Source organism: Rutidosis leptorrhynchoides, chromosome 1 (assembly GCF_046630445.1).
Source record: "Rutidosis leptorrhynchoides isolate AG116_Rl617_1_P2 chromosome 1, CSIRO_AGI_Rlap_v1, whole genome shotgun sequence".
Taxonomy (NCBI): Eukaryota; Viridiplantae; Streptophyta; class Magnoliopsida; order Asterales; family Asteraceae; genus Rutidosis; species Rutidosis leptorrhynchoides.
The window spans coordinates 604,956,497-604,979,838 of NC_092333.1; the positions used below are offsets into that span (position 1 = coordinate 604,956,497).

A 23,342-nucleotide genomic window follows, 5' to 3' on the forward strand; every position below is an offset into this window, starting at 1 on the left:
CCTTTTAGATATCTGAATCAAAGGATGAATATCTTCATCATCATCATCTATCATCTTCCATATTCATTATCAAATGGAACCAGTGGCGATTTTATGTAGCGGCAGAGGGGGCTCCCGCTCCAGTGGATTTGCAATTTTTAGTGTAAAATTTTTGGATTTTTCGACTTTGCCTCGGTGAATTTTTTCCCCAAAACTTACATATTTTGCCCCAAAACCTTCAAATGTTGTCCAAAAACATTCAAATTTTGCCCAAAAACCTCCATATTTTGCCCAAAAACCTCCATATTTTGCCCAAAAAAATTGATAGGTTTTAAAAACAAATTTCTCCTCCGGTAAAAAAATATCTTGCTTCCGCCACTGAATGGAACGATCGAAGACCCCATTTAAATCTATTGTGATATCCCTAAGTTCTTACAAGTTTTATATCCTGAATGTAATTTAGGAAATGATGCTTACTGAAGACCCTCTTATTCTTATGCTTACTGAAGACCTCTTATTCTTATCCACGGATGCGTTGATAAAACTGAATGATTTAGTCCTGAATGGTTCATAATCTGAATGGTTCAGAGTCCCTGAATGAATTTAGATCTAAATAACAATAAGTTGTTTGATAATCATTTTGAATAAACAATATGAATCAATTAAATCAACTTGTTATCGTTTAACATTAACAGAAATATCGATATACTAATATATTAAGTGTTCTTGATACGATTTAAGAAAAATATTAGATGAAATTTAGCCTCTTAATGGTTAAGAGATTGTTTTGACTCTGAATGGTTCAGCACTGAATATTGAACCATTCAGCACCATATCTCATTCAGAGGTCAGAAACAACGATTTAGCATTCAGTGCTAAACCACTCTATTAAGAGGTTAAAAAACACACCCTACGTTCTCAAGTCCATTTCTATTTTCTAGCCACATATAAACTGCTTTAGACTTGTTCATATCCTCCTATTTAGAAACATTCAGAGGAGGTCCACTTAAATTATTTATTTTATCTTTTGATGCTCATGACAACAAAAAAGACTAGCTTCTCATATAGGGATGACATCGGGTCAGATTTGGATCAGGTTTAGTTAATCTCGGACCCGAACCCGATTAAGAAACCCCGCCCCAAATCCGACCCGAAACCAGTCGGGTCCCCATTTACTTACATACTATCGAGTTTCAGATTTCCCCACGGGTAAACGGGTATACCCGATTAGTCATTCTGTATCTATTTTTTAATAAGTTACCAAATTAAAATATCGAAAAATAACTTAACTAATTCATGTTTAAAATATTATAAAATATCACATACAAAAAATTGATTGAAAAGTTTTTAAAATACTCAAATACACAAAGTATATAAAATATCACATCTCGAAACTTGTTGTATATGATGATATTTTGAATAAAACTATACTCGTTTTCAAACCAATAAGATAAATCATTCATACATTAACAGTATAATACTAATACTAAAATTTTACATAAAAATATTATTAAAATTCCTCGGGCCGGGTATACGGGTATGCGGGTCGGGTATACGAGTCCGGTAAATGGGTTTGTATCCAAAACTATATCCGAAACCGAACCGGTAAATTTTTTTGTTACCATCCCCATATCTGGTCCATGACCCGACAGATTCGGGTTAGACCCGGCCCAATTATAACGAGTTTCAGGTTTTCCCATCGAGTACGGGTCATTTTTTCATCCCTATTCTCATCCAGATGAGTCTAGTGCCACATCACCTGCCAATTTGGCCCAATATTATTCGCACATGGGCCCGTCGTTTATCCCAATGCTTATTTCTTGCTTTTGTGAATTTATTTGGCATTTTCTATGTTAAAATAAGTTGATTGATGATGAAATACAAATTTAAACATACTAGACTTTGAGAGCCCGTGCGTTGCACGGATGACTTTATTTATACTAACTATAAAAAATAGAATTTAATGATGACAATATAAAATCAATATCGTAAAGAAAACATCATGTTCTATAATCAAACAAGCAATGTTTTTTAATTCATCAAATCCATAGAAGTTTTAAGATGATTGTTCAAAACATCAATATAGATAGAAAGCCCGTTCGTCGAAATAGTAGGTGAATATGCAGTTTGTTCCCGGCTTTAATCGATTTTCTTTCCTGAAATTGTAAAAACCGTACGAAACTGAAATGTTTGGCTTTGTCCTTGAATTTTCCTATTTCAACCGCCACTTGTATTTCTTCCTTCCTAAATTGTAACATGAAACTATTTTTCCACTTCGTAGTCCAGGTAGTCGCATTAATTCTTTCGGAAGACGCTAAAAAAAATTACATATGTAAATTAAACATGTTATTTATATCTTAAATTTTATTAAATACATTTTGAACATAAATAAATTCTTTTGGAACTTTTTGAAGTAATAATGTGTTCATGGTTATGTTTAAATATTTAAAGATAAGAATGTTAACTTACTAAAACCCGACCACGCGGTATGGTAATTTTGCAATCATAAGATTTAACTTCATGTTGTAAAAAGTCAGGGTCTTCCTTTTCATTTAGATGATAAGTAGATATGCTTGTCTTTTCATCACCAACTTCATTATAGATGACCAATTCTATATTACGGAAATTGATTGCATAGAAAATAACTCGATCGCCCCGATTTAAATGTAAGTCAGCTATTAACTGTTGCCAGCCCTCACCAAATATCAACTTATCTTGAATTACAGAAATGGGGATTCTTTTTTTTTGTACGAACCGTTGTAGTGAAAGTAGACGTGTTGTTGTGGCCCTTGCCGTCCCTTATATGCAGATTTGAATTTCTTAGCCATTGTCTGTCATATATTTGAATAATGTAAATAAATCTTGAAATTAATTAAACAATTAAAATTAAGTAGTATATTGTACTAAAACTTTGATGGTAGCTTTTGTTAATAATAAATAAAAATATTAATTATAAAATAGTGAATTTAATAACTAAATTTAGTTTAATGTATGATGTATGTAAATTATATTATTAGTTAAGAATATACATACCAGTACGTTAACGTTGGTCCCATCAACAATCTGCATGAATGAAGGGAATCTCCTATAATGAGCTTTTTCAAACATTCTTAGCTGTAACTCAGTAATTTTCTCCCATTTCTTAGTGATGTTGAACCAGTTTTTTGGAGCCATTCTTCTGTTAGAATAGATAACTAATTCGTAATTGCCTTTGTCGAAAGCTGTAATGCATAGAATATCAGACATTTTAATTTTAAGATCGGTTATGATCTTTTCGAATCCGTCGCTTAGAAATAAAGTGAGATCGTGTATTGTGAAACCCACTTCAGACTTATAGCCTTGTAAAGTGTGTATGCATACTTTATGTGTAGGTAACTTCTCTTGATAATAATCGTGAAACCAAGATAATGGCAGAGGCTGTAACAAAGTATATAATTTTTTTAATAACATCCTAAGATCATAAGCAATTGAAATAATAAGCAAATTTAGATTGGTATAGTTTCATATAAAAAATAAGAACAATACCACTAATATATCATCTTGATGTGAAAATGTATGGATGAAGGACGGTCGATGCATTTTGTTTTGCATTGTAGCCATTGAATCTGAAACATATGATATTTGTATTATTAGAAAAAATAATGATTAATACATTAATTGAATACATAATTGTTTTAACTAATTAAATTAACACTAAAAGGTTGTAGATAGACAACAATTTGTCAAAAGATGTACTGTATAATTTAAGTTTTTATTTATTTATTAATGTTGCAAATTACTGCCATCTGTAAATTAAACAAAATACAATGTTGTATCTACATATTAATATTATATAACTATAAAAGTATGAATCTGTCAATTTTCTGTATTTAAACTGTATTATTGATAAACATTGTAAACAATTTTTTGTCAGTTTATTGGGCTTATAAGAGTAAATGGGCTTAAAATCAATGAACATAATCTTTTACAAAGTGTGATTGATAATGCTTTGTAGTTGAATATCAATGTTTGCAGGCCTTCATTCCAAGTTTGCAAGTTAATATAAATTTTAAAAATCAATAAAATTTGAATACATTGAAGGAAATCAATCCGCTGAATGTAAAAATGCATACTATATGTATCAGATACTAAAACTTTTAGGTTTATGTAGATGTCAATTTAGTGTCATGTGGAAATAAAGGTCAGAAACAAAGTACATAATATGAAATTTACATTCAAGTAACAGAAAGATACATAAAAATATAACAGAAAGTTACAGACTCTAAATGAATGGTTGGTACTCAAATTTTTTAGGGTAGCCATCTATTCAATAATTTGTAATATAATTATCAACACTACGTATAATTATATCGACAGTCATAATGTAACAGAGACAATAAAATATAAATTATGATAAGATAGATAGGGATGACGAACCTGAATCGGAGTTGAAGAGGAAATCGGCGTATGACTGTTCTGATATACCTGTAAAACCTAAAAAAATTAAAAAAGGAAGCAAAACGGTATATTTTGGATCAAAGTATTTCATACCGGGCCTCATACTTATCAAAATGGGCTTCGAAGTTAATGAATGTAAATGATTAGCCCAAAATAGTTTCAATTACTAAGAAGTACATGGGAATATTAGCTAATTTTGATAAGTGCTAAAAAATATACAAAAGAAATTTCACAGTTTAGGCATATTTTGGTTAGGAGTATTTTTTTAAATTAGTGTAACACATTTTTTTTTTTTTTTTGTTAATATGTATTTTGAATTTTAAAATAAGACTATTTTAATATCATGCACATAATGATATGCAAATAATTTTTTCATATGATGCTAATGTCCTGTTTAAAAAATTACAGCAGTGGTTGAATAAAAAAGTAAATAAAAAAATAGTCATACTCTCTAAAGTATGAATTTTCTTGAAGATGATACCTAAAAAGTAACAAAATAGTGCATCAAACACCAATGTATCTCAAAATTATGAAACATACCAGTCTCATACATCAAAAATTAACAACGTCAAACAAAGATGCAACCCTTAGAATCCATATTTAAAACGGTGGAAGACAAACATAGATATTATAGTATTCAAATACAATAATCATAGATGGAGTTGAAAAGTTTGATGCGGAAAGCTGAACAACGTTTCATGTTGTTGGAACTTGTAACTGCAGGAAGACACATTTTCCAATTACATATGCAAACACACACTCATCTTCTTCTTTTAATCCATGGTTTTTCAGATATGATCCCCATCCAGAGGAGACACTCAATTATTTATTGAACTTGCTACCTTCACTAATCAATCCCCATGACCAACTTTCTTTAGCTAAATCAATGCATTCAATTTTCTTGTTTGGTTTTAGTTCTGGAAATTCGTTCAATTCTTTGGGTAGTCGCTAAAATAAAACATGAAATACAGAGATATGCAAGAGCATTATTTTTGGTTGTATATATTTAGTAGTATTGAATATATTAGAAATAAAAGATATTATTGAAAAGCAGTATACTTTTACTAATTGGAATAAAAGTCAAAAGTTTACTCAAAGATGAGCAGGACGGATCCTAAACCAAATGTAGACGTGTTCACGATCACTCGAAACATAACAGAAATAATGGTTGTCATCTGCACTGGACATAGCATTGTGTGTATATGTCGGTTGTGAAAGGCCTTGAATAACATTGGATGAAGTTTTTTGACTTGAATGTTCATGTTGAATAACATCTAACATGGGTTCATCTTGAATTTGAGATTGGCGTGGTTGGCTTGGACCACATTGATCATCAATGTCTAGTTTCACTTTGATTTTTTTATTGGTGAGTGACAGAATAGGATGTTGAGTAAGACCCTTAAAATCTGAAGTACGTTTAACACATCCGTCAAGCGAATAGACGTGTAGGCGAAAGTGTTTTTCAGTTTTTTTTGTTGAATACCAGAAAGTCACCAAACTTGAATACCAGATGAGTCTAGTGCCACATCACCTGCCCATTTGGCCCAATATTATTCGCACATGGGCCCGTCGTTTATCCCAATGCTTATTTCTTGCTTTTGTGAATTTATTTGGCATTTTCTATGTTAAAATAGGTTGATTGATGATGAAATACAAATTTAAACATAAGCTTTGTTTACATTTTTTTTTTCTTTTTTCTTTTCACAACCTCCGTAATTCGAGCTTAATTGTGGATTCGAATTTCAAAATAACTGTCATTAAAACTACTATTTTGGAAGGCCTCAAATGCTTAATTACATTTGAAGAAGATTTTAATATCATATCTTCAACATTTAAATCCCAATAAAAACCATTACCACATGATTTATGATTTATTAAATTATATATTTGTCACCTCTAAAATCACCCCGTTACCTAAAACACGTTTCTTATATATAAAATATAATCTATAATCTATATATATTGCCCTTTTCAATCAATTAAAAAGACATATCGTGTCAATCCATTCATCACTTAAGTTATTACCAACCTTAAAAAACTTTTCAAACAAAGTTGTTAATTACCGTTTTTATTAAAGATAGCTGATCTAAAGACTATGCTAAAAAATTTAAAACATGTATAATTTTGTCGTATAATGTAAATAAATCATAAAAATAATCATCTTACTAGTCTCCATATCATATTGCTTCAAATATCTTTTTAAGTATATCATCAGACAAATCCTCAAAATTACTATGGAGTATTATTTTTAATTTTAATCAAAAAAAAACAAGACTAAAAAGTTGAACTAAAATTAAATTTCCAACCATCAAGTCATAACGTGAAGTTATTATTGCTATTACTCCGTATTTACTTGCATATAATCATTAAACCAAATAATCAAACCTTCAAAATCTTGTTTAGAGTCCATAAGTAAAATTAACTATAAAATCGTTTAAGCCTATTCTTTCATGAATCTGGCTCTGCATTTTTACATGGAAACAACAGATAAATAGATGAGATTTTTGCCGTTCAAATCACTCAGAGTAAACAATATATCAATCACATGGGAGCAAAAAATTACAAAAAAAAATTATGAAACAAAAGTTAGGTGTAACTTGAAGACACGTAGACCACTTGTAATGGGGCGTGTTGGGGTCTGAATTCGATGAGCACGCCACCAAGCACGTCATAGCACGCTGTGCTGGTGGCCAATTTCGTTGGCGTACGCTAAGAAATACGGAGCAAATGGTTGGCGTGTTAAATATTTTATTATCATTTTATACCTCTTTGCATTTTTTTCACCTCTTTAACATCCAACTTTCAATTTTAATTTGACACATCGCACCATCACACCACCCACTACTCACCTTCATCTCATTACATTTGTCACGTCACTGTCAACTATTGTGGCCCACCCCACCCCCACAAACTAAAAGAAAAGGAAAAAAAAGCCACCACTTGTTGTCTAATAAAAAAGTCAAAAATCACAACTTATTATAAGTACATATGAATCTTTTTCCACTGTTGTACTGTTTTAAATTAATTTGGAGAATGTTAAATGTAGCACTTCAGCTACGTTTAAGCATATCATATTTAATTTTAAAAATTTTAATGGTTAATTATGAATATGAAATTAATTTACATATGAAATGCTTAACTTCTCTTGAATTTTTGGAGAAATTTTATACATCCTAATTATAGACCACAAGAGGTACAAGACCACAAACCAAATTTATAGCCCTATCGAAGTATGGTAAGATAATGGTCATACTATAAATACGGAGTTAGAAGTTACATATATATGGCAATGTTTTATTGACAAAAATAAAATTGTTAGTATTAAGACGGATGAGATGAGATGAAAAGAAAACATTAGACAAAAACCCTTGTGAGAAAAAGCCATTCTATTTTGTGTTTTCGAGCTCTATTCCAAGTCACCATCTTTCTTTCTCTTTATATGTTCAACTTTCTCTACTTCTAAAATCCTTCACTTCTTTCTGCTTCAGGGTTTGTTTTTGTTTGTCACGAAAACAGTTAAAAATCCAAACTTTTACGTACCCTTTGTGTTTTTCTTGATCCTTGTTTGTTTTATCATCTGGGGTCTTATTGAAATCATTGTTTTCAATAAAGAAAATATAAATAAAGATGACAGTTGAGGAAATTACAGGGAGTGTGGTTTGTAATAATGAAATTGACAGGTTTCCAATTGGGATGAGAGTGCTTGCTGTTGATGATGATCCAACTATTCTGCTTCTGTTACTGGTGGTTTTGGTAATAACACCACCAATACAGTCGCTGTACCTGTTGAAGGTCATAGTAGTGGTGACTTAGGTGGTGACATTGTTCCGAATGTTAGCCAGTCCTTACCAAACCATAATTCAGAAGTTCATACTTACACTAAACAAGATTATAGCCCATTCTCACAGAATGGTTTTAGCAACCTAGCTTCTACGACACTTGCAAATGGTGGTGGTGGCTTGAGTGGTCCCTTGAGTCACACTACATCACATGATATAGTACACAATGAAAGAACCAATACATGGTTAAGTGAAGATTATCTAGTGGACCACACCAAAATACAAGGTGGTTTTGCTTCAAGCAATGGTTATGGTTCCTTGGATGATCTTATTATGATGAAAAAGGTATGATTTTTTCTTCTTCCCGAGTCAACTCAATCTCCATTTTGCCCAATGAGTTTGAGTCAAACTCGGTCAGATATGAACTTGCTTCGATCTTTTTTGTATGACGTTTACTGGGATATTTTATTTTTTATTTTCATTTGCAATGCAGGTGCAGGAACCTCCAACCACCATGGCTGAAGAATTTGGATATGTTCCTTATGGTGTTGGGCCATGTATATGATGATGAGTCATATCATATACTGTAGTAGTCTATTTCTTTTTTTTTATTGTGTTAATATTTTTTTGTTTGGCAAAACTATTAGTTGTCACCAGTTGCTAACATTTTAATATCAAATTACATATAACTTGATCATCAGAGAACATTTGGATGCTCTTTAGGGTAACATAACCACATATGTTAGATGCAGAAAGTACGAAACTATAAATTAAAAATTGTAATGAAAACCGTTACATATATAGGAAGAAACGAGAATTTAATACCGTAAACACTTATTCCCCTTGCCAACCAAGTTGTCTAGCACGTTGCTCCCATAAAGAAGTTATCTTTTTTTCTCGTCTCATCAAAGCTTCAGCTTGTTCTCTTGCTTGTTCACAAGTTTCAGTAGCAGTATTGCATTTTTCAGCCTCTTTTTGATATTGCGAAGCTACCCTTCTTGCTTCGCCAAATGTAACGTTCATATGGCGTATGTGTTCTTCACCAACAGCTTTCTGCAATTTAAGTTCCTCAGATAGCAAATCCACAAATTGCTTTTCCATTTCTTCTTTCAGGTCTGGATCATCCTTACCACAATCTGTGTTGTTTAGACAACAAAATCATTATACTATATGTCCTATAAAAATGGTATTCGGAAGTGAAAACTCAGATGCTCAAGAACATTTGGGTGGCAGCCACTAAATGTGAGCAAAAAGTTAAAGAATGTTAGTATGATAACAGAGTGAGTTCTCACCTGTTACAGAAAGATTGGCCAAGCCTGCAATAAAATGAACAAGATACAGCATCTTTAGTATCTGATAAATGAATATGAAATTTCACTTGATAAATCTGTAAATCCAATGTAACAAACATTAAGATAGGTTAAAATTAAAGGAAATTCATGTATAGCGTCTTCAAATTCAAACTCAAATACTCCCTAAGCAATCTTCATACGTGTCTAGTAAGTTCAGTAAATCGATTTAAAGACAATCTTTCTTGCATACCTCTGATTAATTCCTACACTAACTAAACGTTCCGACTTGTTGGCAATACAAATGAAAAAATTGTTGGTGATTTTAGTGTCATCCAACGATCATTTTAGGTAGTTGCGATTTACGTGTAAGCAAAGACTATTGAGTTATACTCAACTTATTAACGGGTTCGGTGAGTGTGGAGTGCACGCTCGTAAGAGTTGACTCAATAATGCAGCGAAAATGACGGGGTCCAGGGGGCGCCCCCTTGCGGGGTCCAAGGGGCAGCGCCCCTGACTGGGGTCCCGCTCCCAATGAAGGGTTGCACCCTTTCATTTGCAACGGTCAATATAACAGAATTTCTTAATTCGTTTTGGCACTTTTTGCTTTCACTTACAACTTACAGAATTCACATTTCACATTTCTCTGATAATCTGATTTGCGATTTCATTGTCAAAAACACAAATCACGTTCTTGTCTTATCCTTGTAAATATTTCGTGAAACCAAGGCAATCATTGGTCATAATACTTCAAGAATCAGTCTGGACAGTCAAATCATACCCTATTTTTAATACAAATTCTATAAATGTATATCGAAGTCTCCAAATTCAACAAGCATCAAATAAACCCTTTTTTTCTTGTGTGTTTAACCATCAAAATGATAAAAAGTAGTACGGAGTAGTTTATAGCATCTTATCTTATTAAAGGATAAAACACAGATCTTTCACGGCATAACAAACTCCAAATAACAAAAAGATAACAAATTTTGAAACTTTTCAGATTTCCCAGATCAAATAACACCCAATTTCTCATAAATGACAAAGAAACCTACAATTAAAGTCAGTAACAGAATACAATCAAATGGGTATCATAAAGTTCAAACTACAATTGAAGTTATAAGATACCAGAATCAATCGGGTGATAGAAAAATGAGATTGAAAACAAGAAATTACCAGGAGCATATTTGAGAATGGAAAGAGGAGGTGGGCAATCACAAATGCATGGAGAACAAGCAATTGATGAAGAAGAAGATGAAGTGGTGGTGGGTTTGAAAGAGAAACCCTTTTGAATGACCCAATAAAGAGCTGGCCCAGATATGCATAATACTGAAAGCACTGCAAATATTATCAAACAAGACTCGGATCTCCTTGTCATCTTTGAATTAGGTCACCGGCGTGTGTTTGTAGGTGTAGAAAGTGTGTGAGATCTCATGGAGTAAAAGTTCTTTTATTTTATTTATTGACGAAGAATTGGGAATATTATATTATATCGATTCTACAGTGATGAAGAAACGGGGGTTTGCATTTGTCGACAAAGTACAGACCTGAATTATTATTATTCTATCAAAATATAATCATTTATGATTTGTTTTTCAAAAAAAAAAAAAAAAAAAAAACCTAAAAACTTACTTTTTTTTTTTTTTTTTTTTTGTAAACATTAGACTTACATCGACCTTTTAAAAAATCAATCAAAACGGATACAAAAATAAAAATAAAACAATCTACGCGTCTCGCTACTAGACAACCAAAACTAAACAAAACCAAACACTACACTACCTAAAAGCGAAATCGAGCCTAACAAAGATGAAACAAAAAACAAACAACCAAACAAGACGAACAAAAAAAATCAACGAGACCAACAAGAACCAATACCTAAGCTAACACGTAGAGCAACTAAACCATAAAAGTAGAATGAAAAGCGGGCTACAAACAAGAAAAAAACACCTAACAAATGAAACACTGAACAAGGTCCTCCAAGATTATTCGCGACAAGCTTTGAAACTTTTCATCTACCTTTTAAAGATAGACCGCCTTTCTCGTTTGGGACTCGTAAAGGAACATCTTGGGAGAACTGAAGGAGGAAACACTTAAAACTTTAAAAGAACCCACGAGCTTTTCTTCGATCGTAGACGAGATCAAAACCGACTAAAAAGATCCTTCGTAAGTGCCTTCATTATTGTCATTGTTATTATCCATCAAATATTACTTTATACCCATTCAGAGATGTTCATCAAGTTCTTTCTATTGTCATCGTTGGTTATTGTTGTTTTGTGGTTGGACAAAACTCGTGTTTAGATAACTTGTTTACTATTATTTTAGTTATTTGTTTTTTTTCTAGCTACAAGGCTCGTCAATCATCCAAGTATTCTTGGTGTTGGCTCTTTTATATTTGATAAAAGTATCGATTTTACATAAAGCTTTTGTTTTTTTTTTTTCTTCATAAAAAATGCCTATTTCTGTTTATAAACATGTGATTTAGATTATACGGAGTAATACCTTATTATCGCCTACAAACAAACACACACATATAAAAAAAAAGGTTTTAACTTGCATACCACATTTTCGTGTCATCAAAGTGTCGTAGGGTCAATATATTAATATATGAAATGCGATTCAAAGTAGATCAATTTTGATTTTCATCAATCCTTTGCATACCAAATTTCCAACATTGTCTAAAACGTGAAACTTCAAATACTTTTGGTTCATTTCTTATAGGCCAAAAACATTGCTCCTTGTGATATGCTTATAATTGGTTATACTTACTGGACTATATAATCTAACATATGTTTTTATAAACACTTCAAAAATCAATTTATAATACCAGATTGGATTTAGCAAATTGAGTTGTTTGGTTCTCATTAACTTTTCTTACCATTTGATTTAGCAACTTACGAGACCAAACATCCATTCTACTACAAGTATTGGTTTCGTCAATATTGACTAGATTATGAAAATTTGCTTTTACTGGAATAACAATTCCATATATCTCACAAAATTCATATGTTTCCACTAGATACAACATAAATTGTTTGACCATATAATGAACAATAAGATCACAACATATAGTTGACACCTCAAACACCACACGAAAACACACTAACCATGTACTATGTTATCGACACTTCAAACACCACACGGAAACAACACCGCTAATATTCAGTGACCGAAATAGTCACTTATCACGACTTCTCATTATGAAAATTGAGCGCCTATTTCCCAAAAGTCGATTTCAACCACCAAACTCCTTTGTCCTTGGCCGTTGCCTCATCAGTCGCCGGTGGTGGATCGGTTTGTGTTGTCTTCTTAAGTTTACTGACATCATACCCCTCTCCCTTAGCCTTTTCAACCAGTTGATTATATATCTCCTCATCAAGATTGTTTTGCCTGCACAAAATCTACATAAACACACATCACGGTTTTCATAAAAAGTTATTGTATTATATATTGAGTGTACAAGGGAAATTAAAATAAATTAAATCATACCCAAAGATTATTTCTGGATGGTTGACCAATGAGAGCATACTGATAATCATCATCAAGATATAGTACCCAATAATCACCCGTAACAGGTATAATAGGCAAAAATGGTGGCAAATAAAATTTCACTTTTAATTTAGCTTCATCACTATTAGGATCACTGGCGGATCTAATGTAGAAAGAGGGGGGGCGCCCGCCCCCGGTGGATTTCGAAATTTCAGTGCAAATTTTTTCGGTTTTGACCCCGGTGGAAAAATTTTTTTTCCCCAAACCCTTCATATTTTGCCCCAAAACCTTCGTATTTTGCACAAAAACCTTCAAATATTGCTCAAAAAACTCTATATTTTGCCCAAAAACCTCTATATTTTGCAAAAAAAATTCCCTACGTTTTAAAAAAAAATTCGCCCCTGGTGAAAAATTTTCCTGGATCCGCCACTGATTAGGATCGGCCTTATATGCAGACCCTTCAATTGATACTCTTTTGCCATCACTAGTCCAAGTTTCATTAACAACATTAACAGTGCCATCTTCTTTTAATGTGTAAGTAGCCCTTGTGTTGGTCGCGTTTTTTGGCTGCGTTTTGGATGGGAACGAAGCTATTTCGTACCATCTTCCCATGTATCTTGCTAAATCAACTCCCTTCACAACTTCCATATCTTGTTTTGCCATGATTTGATGTTAGTGTTTGAATGTTTGTATGGAGAGATTGTTGGGTGTTATGTAATTGAGAAGTGTAGGAGATAAGGAAGGATATTAGATGTAACAGGAAATGAAATTGTAACCTCACACCTGTTTCTTAAAAATAAATCAAGAATAATTGAGATTCTGAAGTCATTTTCTGTTTATTTCCTTTTGTTGTATTCTCACTATAAAATCCGTTAATCGGTATATGACCTCAAATGACTGAGTGAGTAAAGAAACTGTCGACAAATATATAAAATATGTAAAACAGTCACTATCATGATTAAGAAGGTTTTATGTTCAAATTTCACTAGTTGTAGATTTTGGTTGAGTGGTATTTAGGAGGTGAACTTTGTGGGAATTCATGCGGGGTCCCGGGTTCGAATCTTAGGGGAGGATGGACTTTGTGAATTGTCTGCGGGGTCCCGACGGGTCCGAATCCCACAAGGGGTTTTCCCTACCCGGTTGCCTATGGGGACGGATGGGTTTCCTCTGGAGCGTGCGTAACGCGGCAAATGATGGTAAGGTGGTTAATGCCCCTCTGGGTGATGCTGAAATTGCCGTTTCTAAAAAAAGAAAAAGAAAAGAGAAAAAGTTGGAAACTCGGTTCGTTGAGCCATATAAATCTGAGTAAGGATACTAGTTCTCCCTGGTTAGCCACAACATGAAAAGCCTTTTCCGTTTTAGTCGTTATCGTTATCAATATCGTGGTTTACTCTCATAGTCATCGCTACTTTCACCTTGAGCTACTCAATGTTAAAGGCTCTTTTATGCCAAATAATTTGAAAACTATTCATCTGTCTTGATTATCTTCTTTCTACTGAGATTTAAATTTGTCGTAACTCAAATTGAATTTTAACTCCTATCTACTACTTTTCATTCTTTCTGTTTTCTATTTGATTTATTAGTTGCAAATTTGATTTATAGGTTCATTTTCTATTTTATTTATTTTAATTTGGTTTCTTTCTTACGTTTGTCTATGTTAAAATTCAAACTAGTTACTCACTTAAAGAAGACAACTAATTTAACATGATCTGAAAACTAATACTCTGTGTTATACTTTAATACTTCACTGACAAAAAAATATAATATTTATAAATGTAACTTAAATAGTATATTTTTAGTTTAATTTACAATTTTACTCTTAACTTTTACTAGAATTAATAAGTTAGATTTCCCTACCAAACATTGTACGTTTAGCTAGAAGGCTATTGTCACAATCCAACAATTTTATGGCCCAACCCACTAAGTTTATGGCCCAATATGTGAAAATCAAAGAAGGCCCAAGAACCTCATGGAAGTTCATTAGAACTTTCCCATGAGTTCTTCCATGGAATGGTATAGAATGTCCATGGAAATATCTAGATACATGAAGCTTCTAGTTCTTAGATCTTAGCCATCCATTGTATTTAATCCTAGCCATCCATTTTGTGATATGAGTAGTATAAATAGGGGTGGCCTCATTTGGCACACCACACCTAAAATCTCAAACATTCTCTCTTGTAAAGCATTCTCAAGCAATATAAGTATTTTCTTCAATTCCACTTGTTCTATAATATTTTCTCTTTTGGTTACTTGAATCGTTATAAGGTCCGAGAAAGGCTGACTTAGTAGAGACTAAGTGCCGCACGTGAGCTTATCGAGATAAGTCCGTGACATTTGGTATCAGAGCAAGGTCGATTCAAGGAGATGGCAACCGAGACCGAGAAGAATGTGAGCGCAACAAGTGGTGTGATGGGTGATGAGACTCGTGGTCGGGTAGAGACTCGCCAAGGAGCCAAGAAGAACCGAGGTACGTCCAAAGACTTTGTCGCAAACTTGGATAAGAGGATCATGGATGTAGAGACATCCATGGACGACGTGAAAGCAAAGGTCGAAGACGTCCACCAACGTTTGGATGGTTTGGACGGGGACTTTGACGAACTGAAAGATGATTGCAAGAGTGCAATCAACGTGCTAGACGTTGATATGCGACGTGAGATCCATGACTTAAGGGGTATGCTCATGGGTGAGATTACGAAGTTGCGAGGCGAAATGGAGGGGGAGGTCTCCACTATTCACCAACGCCTCGTGGATTTACAAACCAACATGAACTCTTGTTTGAGATTCATGGCTAGTGGGGGTAGCAACACTGGATGCAATGATCCGAAGGTGGACGTTCCCAAGCCGTCACCGTTCGTGGGGAAGCGGGAAGCCCGAGCGGTTGATGATTTTATATGGGAGATGGAACAATACTTGGAGGGAGTCAACATAGTGGATGATGCAATGAAGATCAAGACGGCAACCCGTTACCTGAAGGATACCGCAGCGTTATGGTGGCGTCGTCGATATGGAGATATCGAGAAAGGTACGGTTACTATTGATACTTGGGATGATTTCCTTACTGAACTTAAGAATCAATTCTACCCCAAGAATGCTCAAAAGGATGCGATGAGTCGTCTACGTAAATTACATCATTTCGGGACGATTCGGGAGTATATTAAAGAATTCACGAACCTTAGCCTGGAGGTCCCAGATATTCCCGATGATATTCTCCTCTTCTATTTTCTCGATGGTTTGCAACCTTGGGCTAAAACGGAGTTGGAGAGACGAGGAGTCCAAGACCTTGCCACCGCAATTGCTCAAGCGGAGGCACTAGTCGACCATGCTAATAGGAAAGATTCGTTCAAGTCAAAAGATAAGAAGGTGAGCCATGAGAAAGGTGGGGGAGATAAGCCCGCCCAATCAAGGAATAATAATACACGTAAGCCACCAACCGGGAATAACAAGAGCATAAAAACTTCTTACAAGAATGATGGATGTTTCATATGCGATGGACCTCATAGAGCCCGAGATTGTCCGAAGAAAGCTAGCCTTCATGCTATGGAAGCTCAAAAGGCGGGTTGTCAGGATGAGGAGCGGTGCATAGGATCAATGCATATCCTCAACGCAATCAAGGCCAAGACGGAGATACCCAAGGTAGTGGCTAAAGGACTCCAATTCGTAAATATTAACATTTGTGGAGATCGGGTACGAGCTTTGGTGGATACGGGAGCAACTCATAACTTTATCTCCACCGATGAAGCCAAAAGGCTAGGACTTAAGGAAACAAAAGAGAGTGGCATGATGAAGACGGTGAACACGAGTGCCAGACCGATTAGTGGGGTGGCTAAAGACGTATATGTGAAGATTGGAGAATGGGAAGGAATGATTGATCTCTCAGTCGTGCCTATGGACGACTTCAAGTTAGTACTTGGGATGGAGTTCCTAGATAAGGTACGCGGTTTCCCTATGCCGTTTGCTAATTCACTGTGTATCTTGGATGGTGAGAAGACTTGTATGGTGTCAACCGAACGTGGAAGCAAGAGTGCATCCAAGTCACTTTCGGCCATGCAATTCAAGAAGGGGTACAACAAGAATGAGACATGCTATTTAGCGGTAGCAAAGCAAGAGACGGTCGAAGATAAGGGAAAACTAGAGGTACCCAAGGAAATTGAGAAGGTCCTCGATGAGTTCAAGGATGTCATGCCTAAGGAGTTACCAAAGAAGTTACCACCTAGGAGGGAGGTTGACCATGCGGTCGAGTTGGAGCCGGGATCAAAACCACCTTCCAAAGCCCCATACCGAATGCCACCACCCGAGTTGGAGGAGTTGCGAAGACAACTCAAGGAGTTGCTGGATGCGGGATACATCCGACCGTCAAAATCCCCGTATGGTGCTCCGGTGCTATTTCAAAGAAAGAAGGATGGGTCCTTGCGGATGTGTATAGATTACCGGGCACTCAACAAGGTAACTATCAAGAACAAATACCCAATCCCACTTATTGCTGATTTGTTCGATCAACTTGGGAAGGCGAGATACTTCTCCAAGTTAGACTTGAGATCGGGATATTATCAAGTCCGAATTGCCGAAGGAGATGAGGCTAAGACCACATGCGTGACGAGGTATGGCGCTTATGAATTTCTAGTCATGCCCTTTGGTTTAACCAATGCCCCTGCCACATTTTGTACTTTGATGAACAAATTATTCCACCCGTTCCTCGACAAGTTTGTCGTGGTGTACTTGGATGACATAGTCGTGTATAGCGACACCATGGAAGATCATGTGAGGCACTTGAAGCAAGTATTTCAAGTACTAAGGGACAACGAGTTGTATGTGAAGCTAGAGAAATGTTCATTCGGATTAGAGGAGGTGGATTTTCTTGGACATAGAATTAAAAATGGGAAGTTACTCATGGATGGGGCTAAGGTCAAGGCAATTCAAGAGTGGGAGGCACCAACGAAGGTGACTGATTTACGATCTTTCCTTAGTTTAGTAAACTACTATCGTCGCTTTATCAAGGGATACTCGGCGAAAGCAGCTCCATTGACAGAATTGTTAAAGAAGAATAAAGCTTGGTTGTGGGATGAGAAATGTCAAGCAGCATTCGAGGAGTTAAAAGGAGCTGTCATGGAAGAACCGGTGTTGAGACTTCCGGATGTGACCATTCCGTTCGAGTTACACACAGACGCATCGGACTTTGCTATTGGAGGAGTTCTAATGCAAGAAGGTCACCCAATCGCGTTCGAAAGTCGAAAACTTAACGAGGCGGAAAGGAAGTACACTGTGCAAGAGAAAGAGATGACAGCGATTATTCATTGTTTGAGGACATGGAGGCATTATCTTTTGGGATCAAGATTCGTGATCAAGACGGATAATGTGGCAACGAGTTATTTTCAAACCCAAAAGAAGTTGAGTCCCAAACAAGCTCGTTGGCAAGACTTCTTAGCCGAATTTGACTATGTGTTGGAGTATAAGCCTGGGAAAGCCAATGTGGTAGCTGATGCCCTAAGTCGTAAGGCGGAGTTTGCAGCGATCACAAAACCACAATTCTTCCTTCAAGATCGTATAAAGGAGGGATTAGAGCATGATTCTATAGCCAAAAACCTTGTTGGATTGGCTCGAGATGGGAAAACGCGAAGGTTTTGGCTCAAGGGTGATCTATTATTCACCAAAGGAGACCGGTTATATGTGCCTAGGTGGGGTGATCTTAGACGGACAATCTTGAAGGAGTGTCATGATTCAAAGTGGGCTGGTCATCCAGGTATCAAGAGGACACTGGCATTAGTAGAAGGCACTTATTATTGGCCAAGGATGGAAGAAGACGTAGAGACGTACGTGCGGACATGCCTAATATGCCAACAAGACAAGATAGAGCAACGCCAACCAGGAGGACTATTACAGCCGCTACCTACACCGAAAGGACCATGGGAGAGTGTTTCCATGGACTTCATTACTTGCTTACCCAAGTCGGAAGGGTGTGGGAGTATTATAGTCGTGGTAGACCGGTTTTCTAAGTATGGTACCTTCATAGCCGCATCATCCGAAGTTACCGCGGATGAAACCGCAAAACTATTTTTCAAGAATGTGGTGAAGTATTGGGGGATACCACATGTGATAGTAAGTGATCGAGATCCGAGGTTCACAGGGCGTTTTTGGACAGAGTTGTTCAAGATCATGGGGACGGACTTGAATTTCTCCACGAGTTTTCATCCCCAAACGGACGGACAAACAGAAAGGGTGAATGCACTATTGGAGCTCTATCTTCGACACTATGTAAGTGCAAATCAACATGATTGGGCTAAGCTCCTTGATATTGCTCAGTTCTCTTATAACATGCAAAGGAGTGAGTCCACGGGGAAGAGTCCTTTTGAGTTGGTGACAGGACGCCAACCTTTGACCCCAAATGCTTTGGCCGCTTCATATGATGGAAGCAGCCCAGCCGCTTATAGAACGATGAAGGAGTGGCACGAACAAGCCGACTTGGCCCGAGTATCACTAGATAAGGCGGCCAAGAAAATGAAGAAATGGGCGGATGAGAAAAGGCGACATGTTGAGTTCAAAGTTGGGGACCAAGTGATGGTGAAGCTTTTACCTCAACAATTCAAAACATTTAGGAAGGTGCACAAAGGATTGATCCGGAGATATGAAGGCCCATTCCCAGTAATTGGACGTGTTGGGAACGTATCTTATCGAGTCCAACTACCGCCCAAGTTAAAGATTCATCCAGTCTTCCACGTAAGTTTTCTAAAACCTTATCATGGGGACGAGGAAGAACCAGAACGAGGAGTTTCCAAACGAGCACCAATGGCAGTTGCGACTTCGTTTGATCGTGAGGTGGAAGATATCTTGTTACATCGAACGGTACGAAGACGAGGTGTGCCGAGCTATAGAGAATACCTAGTTAAGTGGCGTAACTTACCCGATAGTGAAGCAAGCTGGGAGGCCGAAGACCTATTGTGGCAGTTCACAGACAAAATCAAGAAGTATCACGAGGATCACACGACGAGGACGTCGTGAGCTTAGGTGGGGGAGAATGTCACAATCCAACAATTTTATGGCCCAACCCACTAAGTTTATGGCCCAATATGTGAAAATCAAAGAAGGCCCAAGAACCTCATGGAAGTTCACTAGAACTTTCCCATGAGTTCTTCCATGGAATGGTATAGAATGTCCATGGAAATATCTAGATACATGAAGCTTTTAGTTCTTAGATCTTAGCCATCCATTGTATTTAATCCTAGCCATCCATTTTGTGATATGAGTAGTATAAATAGGGGTGGCCTCATTTGGCACACCACACCTAAAATCTCAAACATTCTCTCTTGTAAAGCATTCTCAAGCAATATAAGTATTTTCTTCAATTCCACTTGTTCTATAATATTTTCTCTTTTGGTTACTTGAATCGTTATAAGGTCCGAGAAAGGCTGACTTAGTAGAGACTAAGTGCCGCACGTGAGCTTATCGAGATAAGTCCGTGACACTATGCTCGTGTTACTTTTTTATTTTCTATTTTTTTTTTTTTGGTGACTCAGGAACCCCTACGAACGAATCCTTTGGACTCCCTTGCAGAGGGTAAACCTGGGGGAACGAGCCCGCTGAGCGCCAGACCCGCTACTGGGTAAATTGCCTGTGAAGGCACCCCTCACAACAACCTCCCATTTTGAACGAGCGATCGAAGCCAAACTCGAACCCGGGTGGGTTGCTGGGTGGAGCAACTCAGTGGCCATTCAAGCTATGCCCGAATGGTTATTATTTTATATTTTTTGAGTCAAAGAGGAGTGCATAATAAAATACAAGAATTTGTGGTAGTGTCCCTATTCTAAAATTCTAAAATAAAGTAAAATAAAAATCGAAAGAAATTTGTTTTACTAACTTTTTGGAGGGGTAAACCGGAAATTCAATAAAAACGGGCCATATATACTGATCGTCTTCTATGAATTAGGGTTCGGGGCAAACGAAAATACTCAGACAATAACAAAGAAGAAATGAGGCGGCGGAGGGAACGGATGTTTTTCAAGGGTTGTTGACCACCTCCCAAGCTTATGATTCTCTTTGCCCCCAATTTTTAACAACCCTTTATATATATACATATACATATACACATACATACAGATATATTCAATGGGAATTTTTATATTCCTATGTGATCGATCAATGAATCAGCTTCCTTAATGGAGGCATCCAATTCTAATTTGATTTCCTTTTTTCGCCCAAAAAAAAAAAAAAAAAAAAAAAATCAAACACCTTTATTACTACTAATACTAATACTAGTGTTATTTACATTAACACTGCATTTTCGAGTTTTTTTTCTAGTGGAAAAGTAATACAGAGGCTGTGATGATGAACTTCTATATCTAATTGTCTGAGTTAATCGGTTTAATTTTGAGATATACTGCATCTTGGCGGGGCAATTTTCCGGCAGGTTAACCTGCCGTGATTGTTGCAGCCATGGCGGTTTTATCCATTTTGTGCCGATGGTTTATACAGATCTGAGCCTAAACTTTATGCTACAAATTTATTTTATTTTTTCTTTTAGTTTATCTTGTTTATTGATCATATAAAAATGGTTTGTTTCAGAAGCTTTTTACACATTTGAATTCTCATAACGGATGCTCTTAGCTTGTGATGTTATGTTGAATAGCTTCATCATCTGTAGATACAACATACAAGTTCCTTTCTCTTTATCATTATTTATTTTATAGTATCTATATCTCTGTACTTTACTTTGAAGATCAGTATGAGTTATGAACTTCACTGTTGGACCTACAAAACTTGATAAGTTAAAACTATCAACTTTGTTTGCTTTTTTATATGTTATATCTTTTGACATCAGGTATCATGATTTGTGTGCTGTTGTTAAACACTTGCCAGTATTTTAACTTGTCCAAGTGATTTGTGTCATTTGTGTATTCACTAATGTTCAGAGGTGGCATTAGCGGAATCAGAAATTTTTTTCACCGGGCTGAAATTGTTTAACAGCGTAATAACTCTTTTTGGACAGGAGGTCTTGAGCAAAATACAGAGGTTTTTTTGGCATGATATGAAAGCTTTGGGTTTTGAACAAAATGAAAAAATTCAAATTATACATTAAAAATTACAAATTTACTGGGGACGAATGCCGCCGCCTACTCCTCAGAAGTTACGCCCCAACTTGGTGGTTGGACAGGTTGAACTGTGAATCGCAACCACCTGTTGGGTACTTTGTTTTAAATGCTTCTTAAACCTATGAAAAATAACTTAACTCACCAACAAATCTAACGTTACAAGTAGCTTGCCTTTTTTATTGTGCTATATCAGTGTTATTGCTATCATTTATAAGAAATCATCAACATAGCCTAATTCCGCAGTAGATGAAGAGTCGTTCTTGTGTACACATATATTTTAGCATCCAAGTATGACTATTCAAGTGACATTCGTTAAGAGTACACATGAGAACCTCAATACCATCTTTTTCCAACGATAGATTATTACTCCATTAACCATTTCGTATCAAGATCAATGGCGCAACACCATTCTTAAAGACGAGTTGCTAACAAGAAATCATCACACAAGAAACCATTCTTCCTCCCCTTGTTAACAAAATGAAATCAATAGATCTAATTGATATTTTGGCTGCGCAGTCCATTCAGATCATATGCTTTCGTCACTTACGAGTTTGAAAGTTCTGTCTCTTAAATTTAAGATAGTTACTCCATGTTCATCTTTTTATTAGGTTCTGTCTCATAATAATAGAATTCGAGACTTTTTCAAAATTTTGAAATTTGAAAATAAATTATCAGGCATAACAAACCTCTTTATTTTTTTTTAATTTCGTACATTTTATGGTAATGGAATTGTATATATTATCGTTGGAGCTAGTATTTATTTGGGATTTTTAGCATGTGACAAGTATAATTGCATTTGGATACGAGCGGGTAAGAATGGTAAAAAAAAATTGTTTTGGATACGATCAAGAAGAGTGGTCCGTAAAAAAACACATACTCCGTAATAATTAAGCCAAACAATGGGGTCAGATACCGCCATGGCTACAACGCTGGTTGCAAATTATAACACCACCATCCAAGTTTCCCCGCCAAGATACGTAATTATGATGCTTGGATACAAACAATTCATACAGTGTGACGACCCTCCAAATCCATTTGAACGAATACATCATTCATTGATTTCATAGTGAGGTTTTGACCTCTATATGATACGTTTTGTAAACATTGCATTCTTTTGAAAAAGGCACACCATAAATGAATATATAAATCCAAGGTTTCCGACGTCTGATGATTTCTACGTATAGACAATTTTCGTATATAATAGTTTACAATGCTACATCCGTTGACAATGTAGTCAAAATAAGATACATGATGATGATTTTTTGAATGTAAAGTTTTCTTGAATAAAGCATGTA

At 35.7% G+C, this 23,342-nt stretch overlaps 2 protein-coding genes and 1 long non-coding RNA gene across 3 annotated transcripts; all 3 read right to left on the reverse strand.

Annotated features, from left to right (window-relative positions):
* Window positions 1-1,965: 1,965 nt before the first annotated feature.
* Window positions 1,966-3,322, reverse strand: LOC139884510 (uncharacterized). The gene is made up of 3 exons (XR_011771902.1): window positions 3,013-3,322; window positions 2,449-2,810; window positions 1,966-2,293 (listed from the first exon to the last, which is right to left on the reverse strand). It is a non-coding gene; the product is annotated as an uncharacterized lncRNA (long non-coding RNA).
* A 5,534-nt stretch (window positions 3,323-8,856) lies between these two features.
* LOC139884518 (uncharacterized) lies at window positions 8,857-10,934 on the reverse strand. The gene is made up of 3 exons (XM_071868537.1): window positions 10,658-10,934; window positions 9,488-9,511; window positions 8,857-9,331 (listed from the first exon to the last, which is right to left on the reverse strand). Exons 1-3 carry the CDS (start codon window positions 10,857-10,859, stop codon window positions 9,030-9,032), a joined length of 528 nt encoding a protein of 175 aa, XP_071724638.1. The 5' UTR covers window positions 10,860-10,934; the 3' UTR covers window positions 8,857-9,029.
* Window positions 10,935-12,467: 1,533 nt separating this feature from the next.
* LOC139884528 (temperature-induced lipocalin-1-like) lies at window positions 12,468-13,763 on the reverse strand. The gene is made up of 3 exons (XM_071868543.1): window positions 13,398-13,763; window positions 12,968-13,109; window positions 12,468-12,879 (listed from the first exon to the last, which is right to left on the reverse strand). The coding sequence occupies exons 1-3, from the start codon at window positions 13,628-13,630 to the stop codon at window positions 12,694-12,696; spliced, it is 561 nt and encodes a 186-aa protein (XP_071724644.1). The 5' UTR covers window positions 13,631-13,763; the 3' UTR covers window positions 12,468-12,693.
* Between the last annotated feature and the right edge of the window lie 9,579 nt (window positions 13,764-23,342).

Bases quoted from the DNA above. Each gene is read 5' to 3' on its own strand.
- LOC139884528 (XM_071868543.1), bottom strand. From the start codon at position 13,630: ATGGCAAAACAAGATATGGAAGTTGTGAAGGGAGTTGATTTAGCAAGA. The intron at 13,110-13,397 runs GTGGCGGATCCA...TGATCCTAATAG, and splicing joins TATAAGGCCGATCCTAATCA to TGATGAAGCTAAATTAAAAG. The intron at 12,880-12,967 runs GTATGATTTAAT...GTGTTTATGTAG, and splicing joins CATCCAGAAATAATCTTTGG to ATTTTGTGCAGGCAAAACAA.
- LOC139884518 (XM_071868537.1), bottom strand. From the start codon at position 10,859: ATGACAAGGAGATCCGAGTCTTGTTTGATAATATTTGCAGTGCTTTCA. The intron at 9,512-10,657 runs GTAATTTCTTGT...ATTTTATTGCAG, and splicing joins CATTCTCAAATATGCTCCTG to GCTTGGCCAATCTTTCTGTA. The intron at 9,332-9,487 runs GTGAGAACTCAC...TAAACAACACAG, and splicing joins GGCCAATCTTTCTGTAACAG to ATTGTGGTAAGGATGATCCA.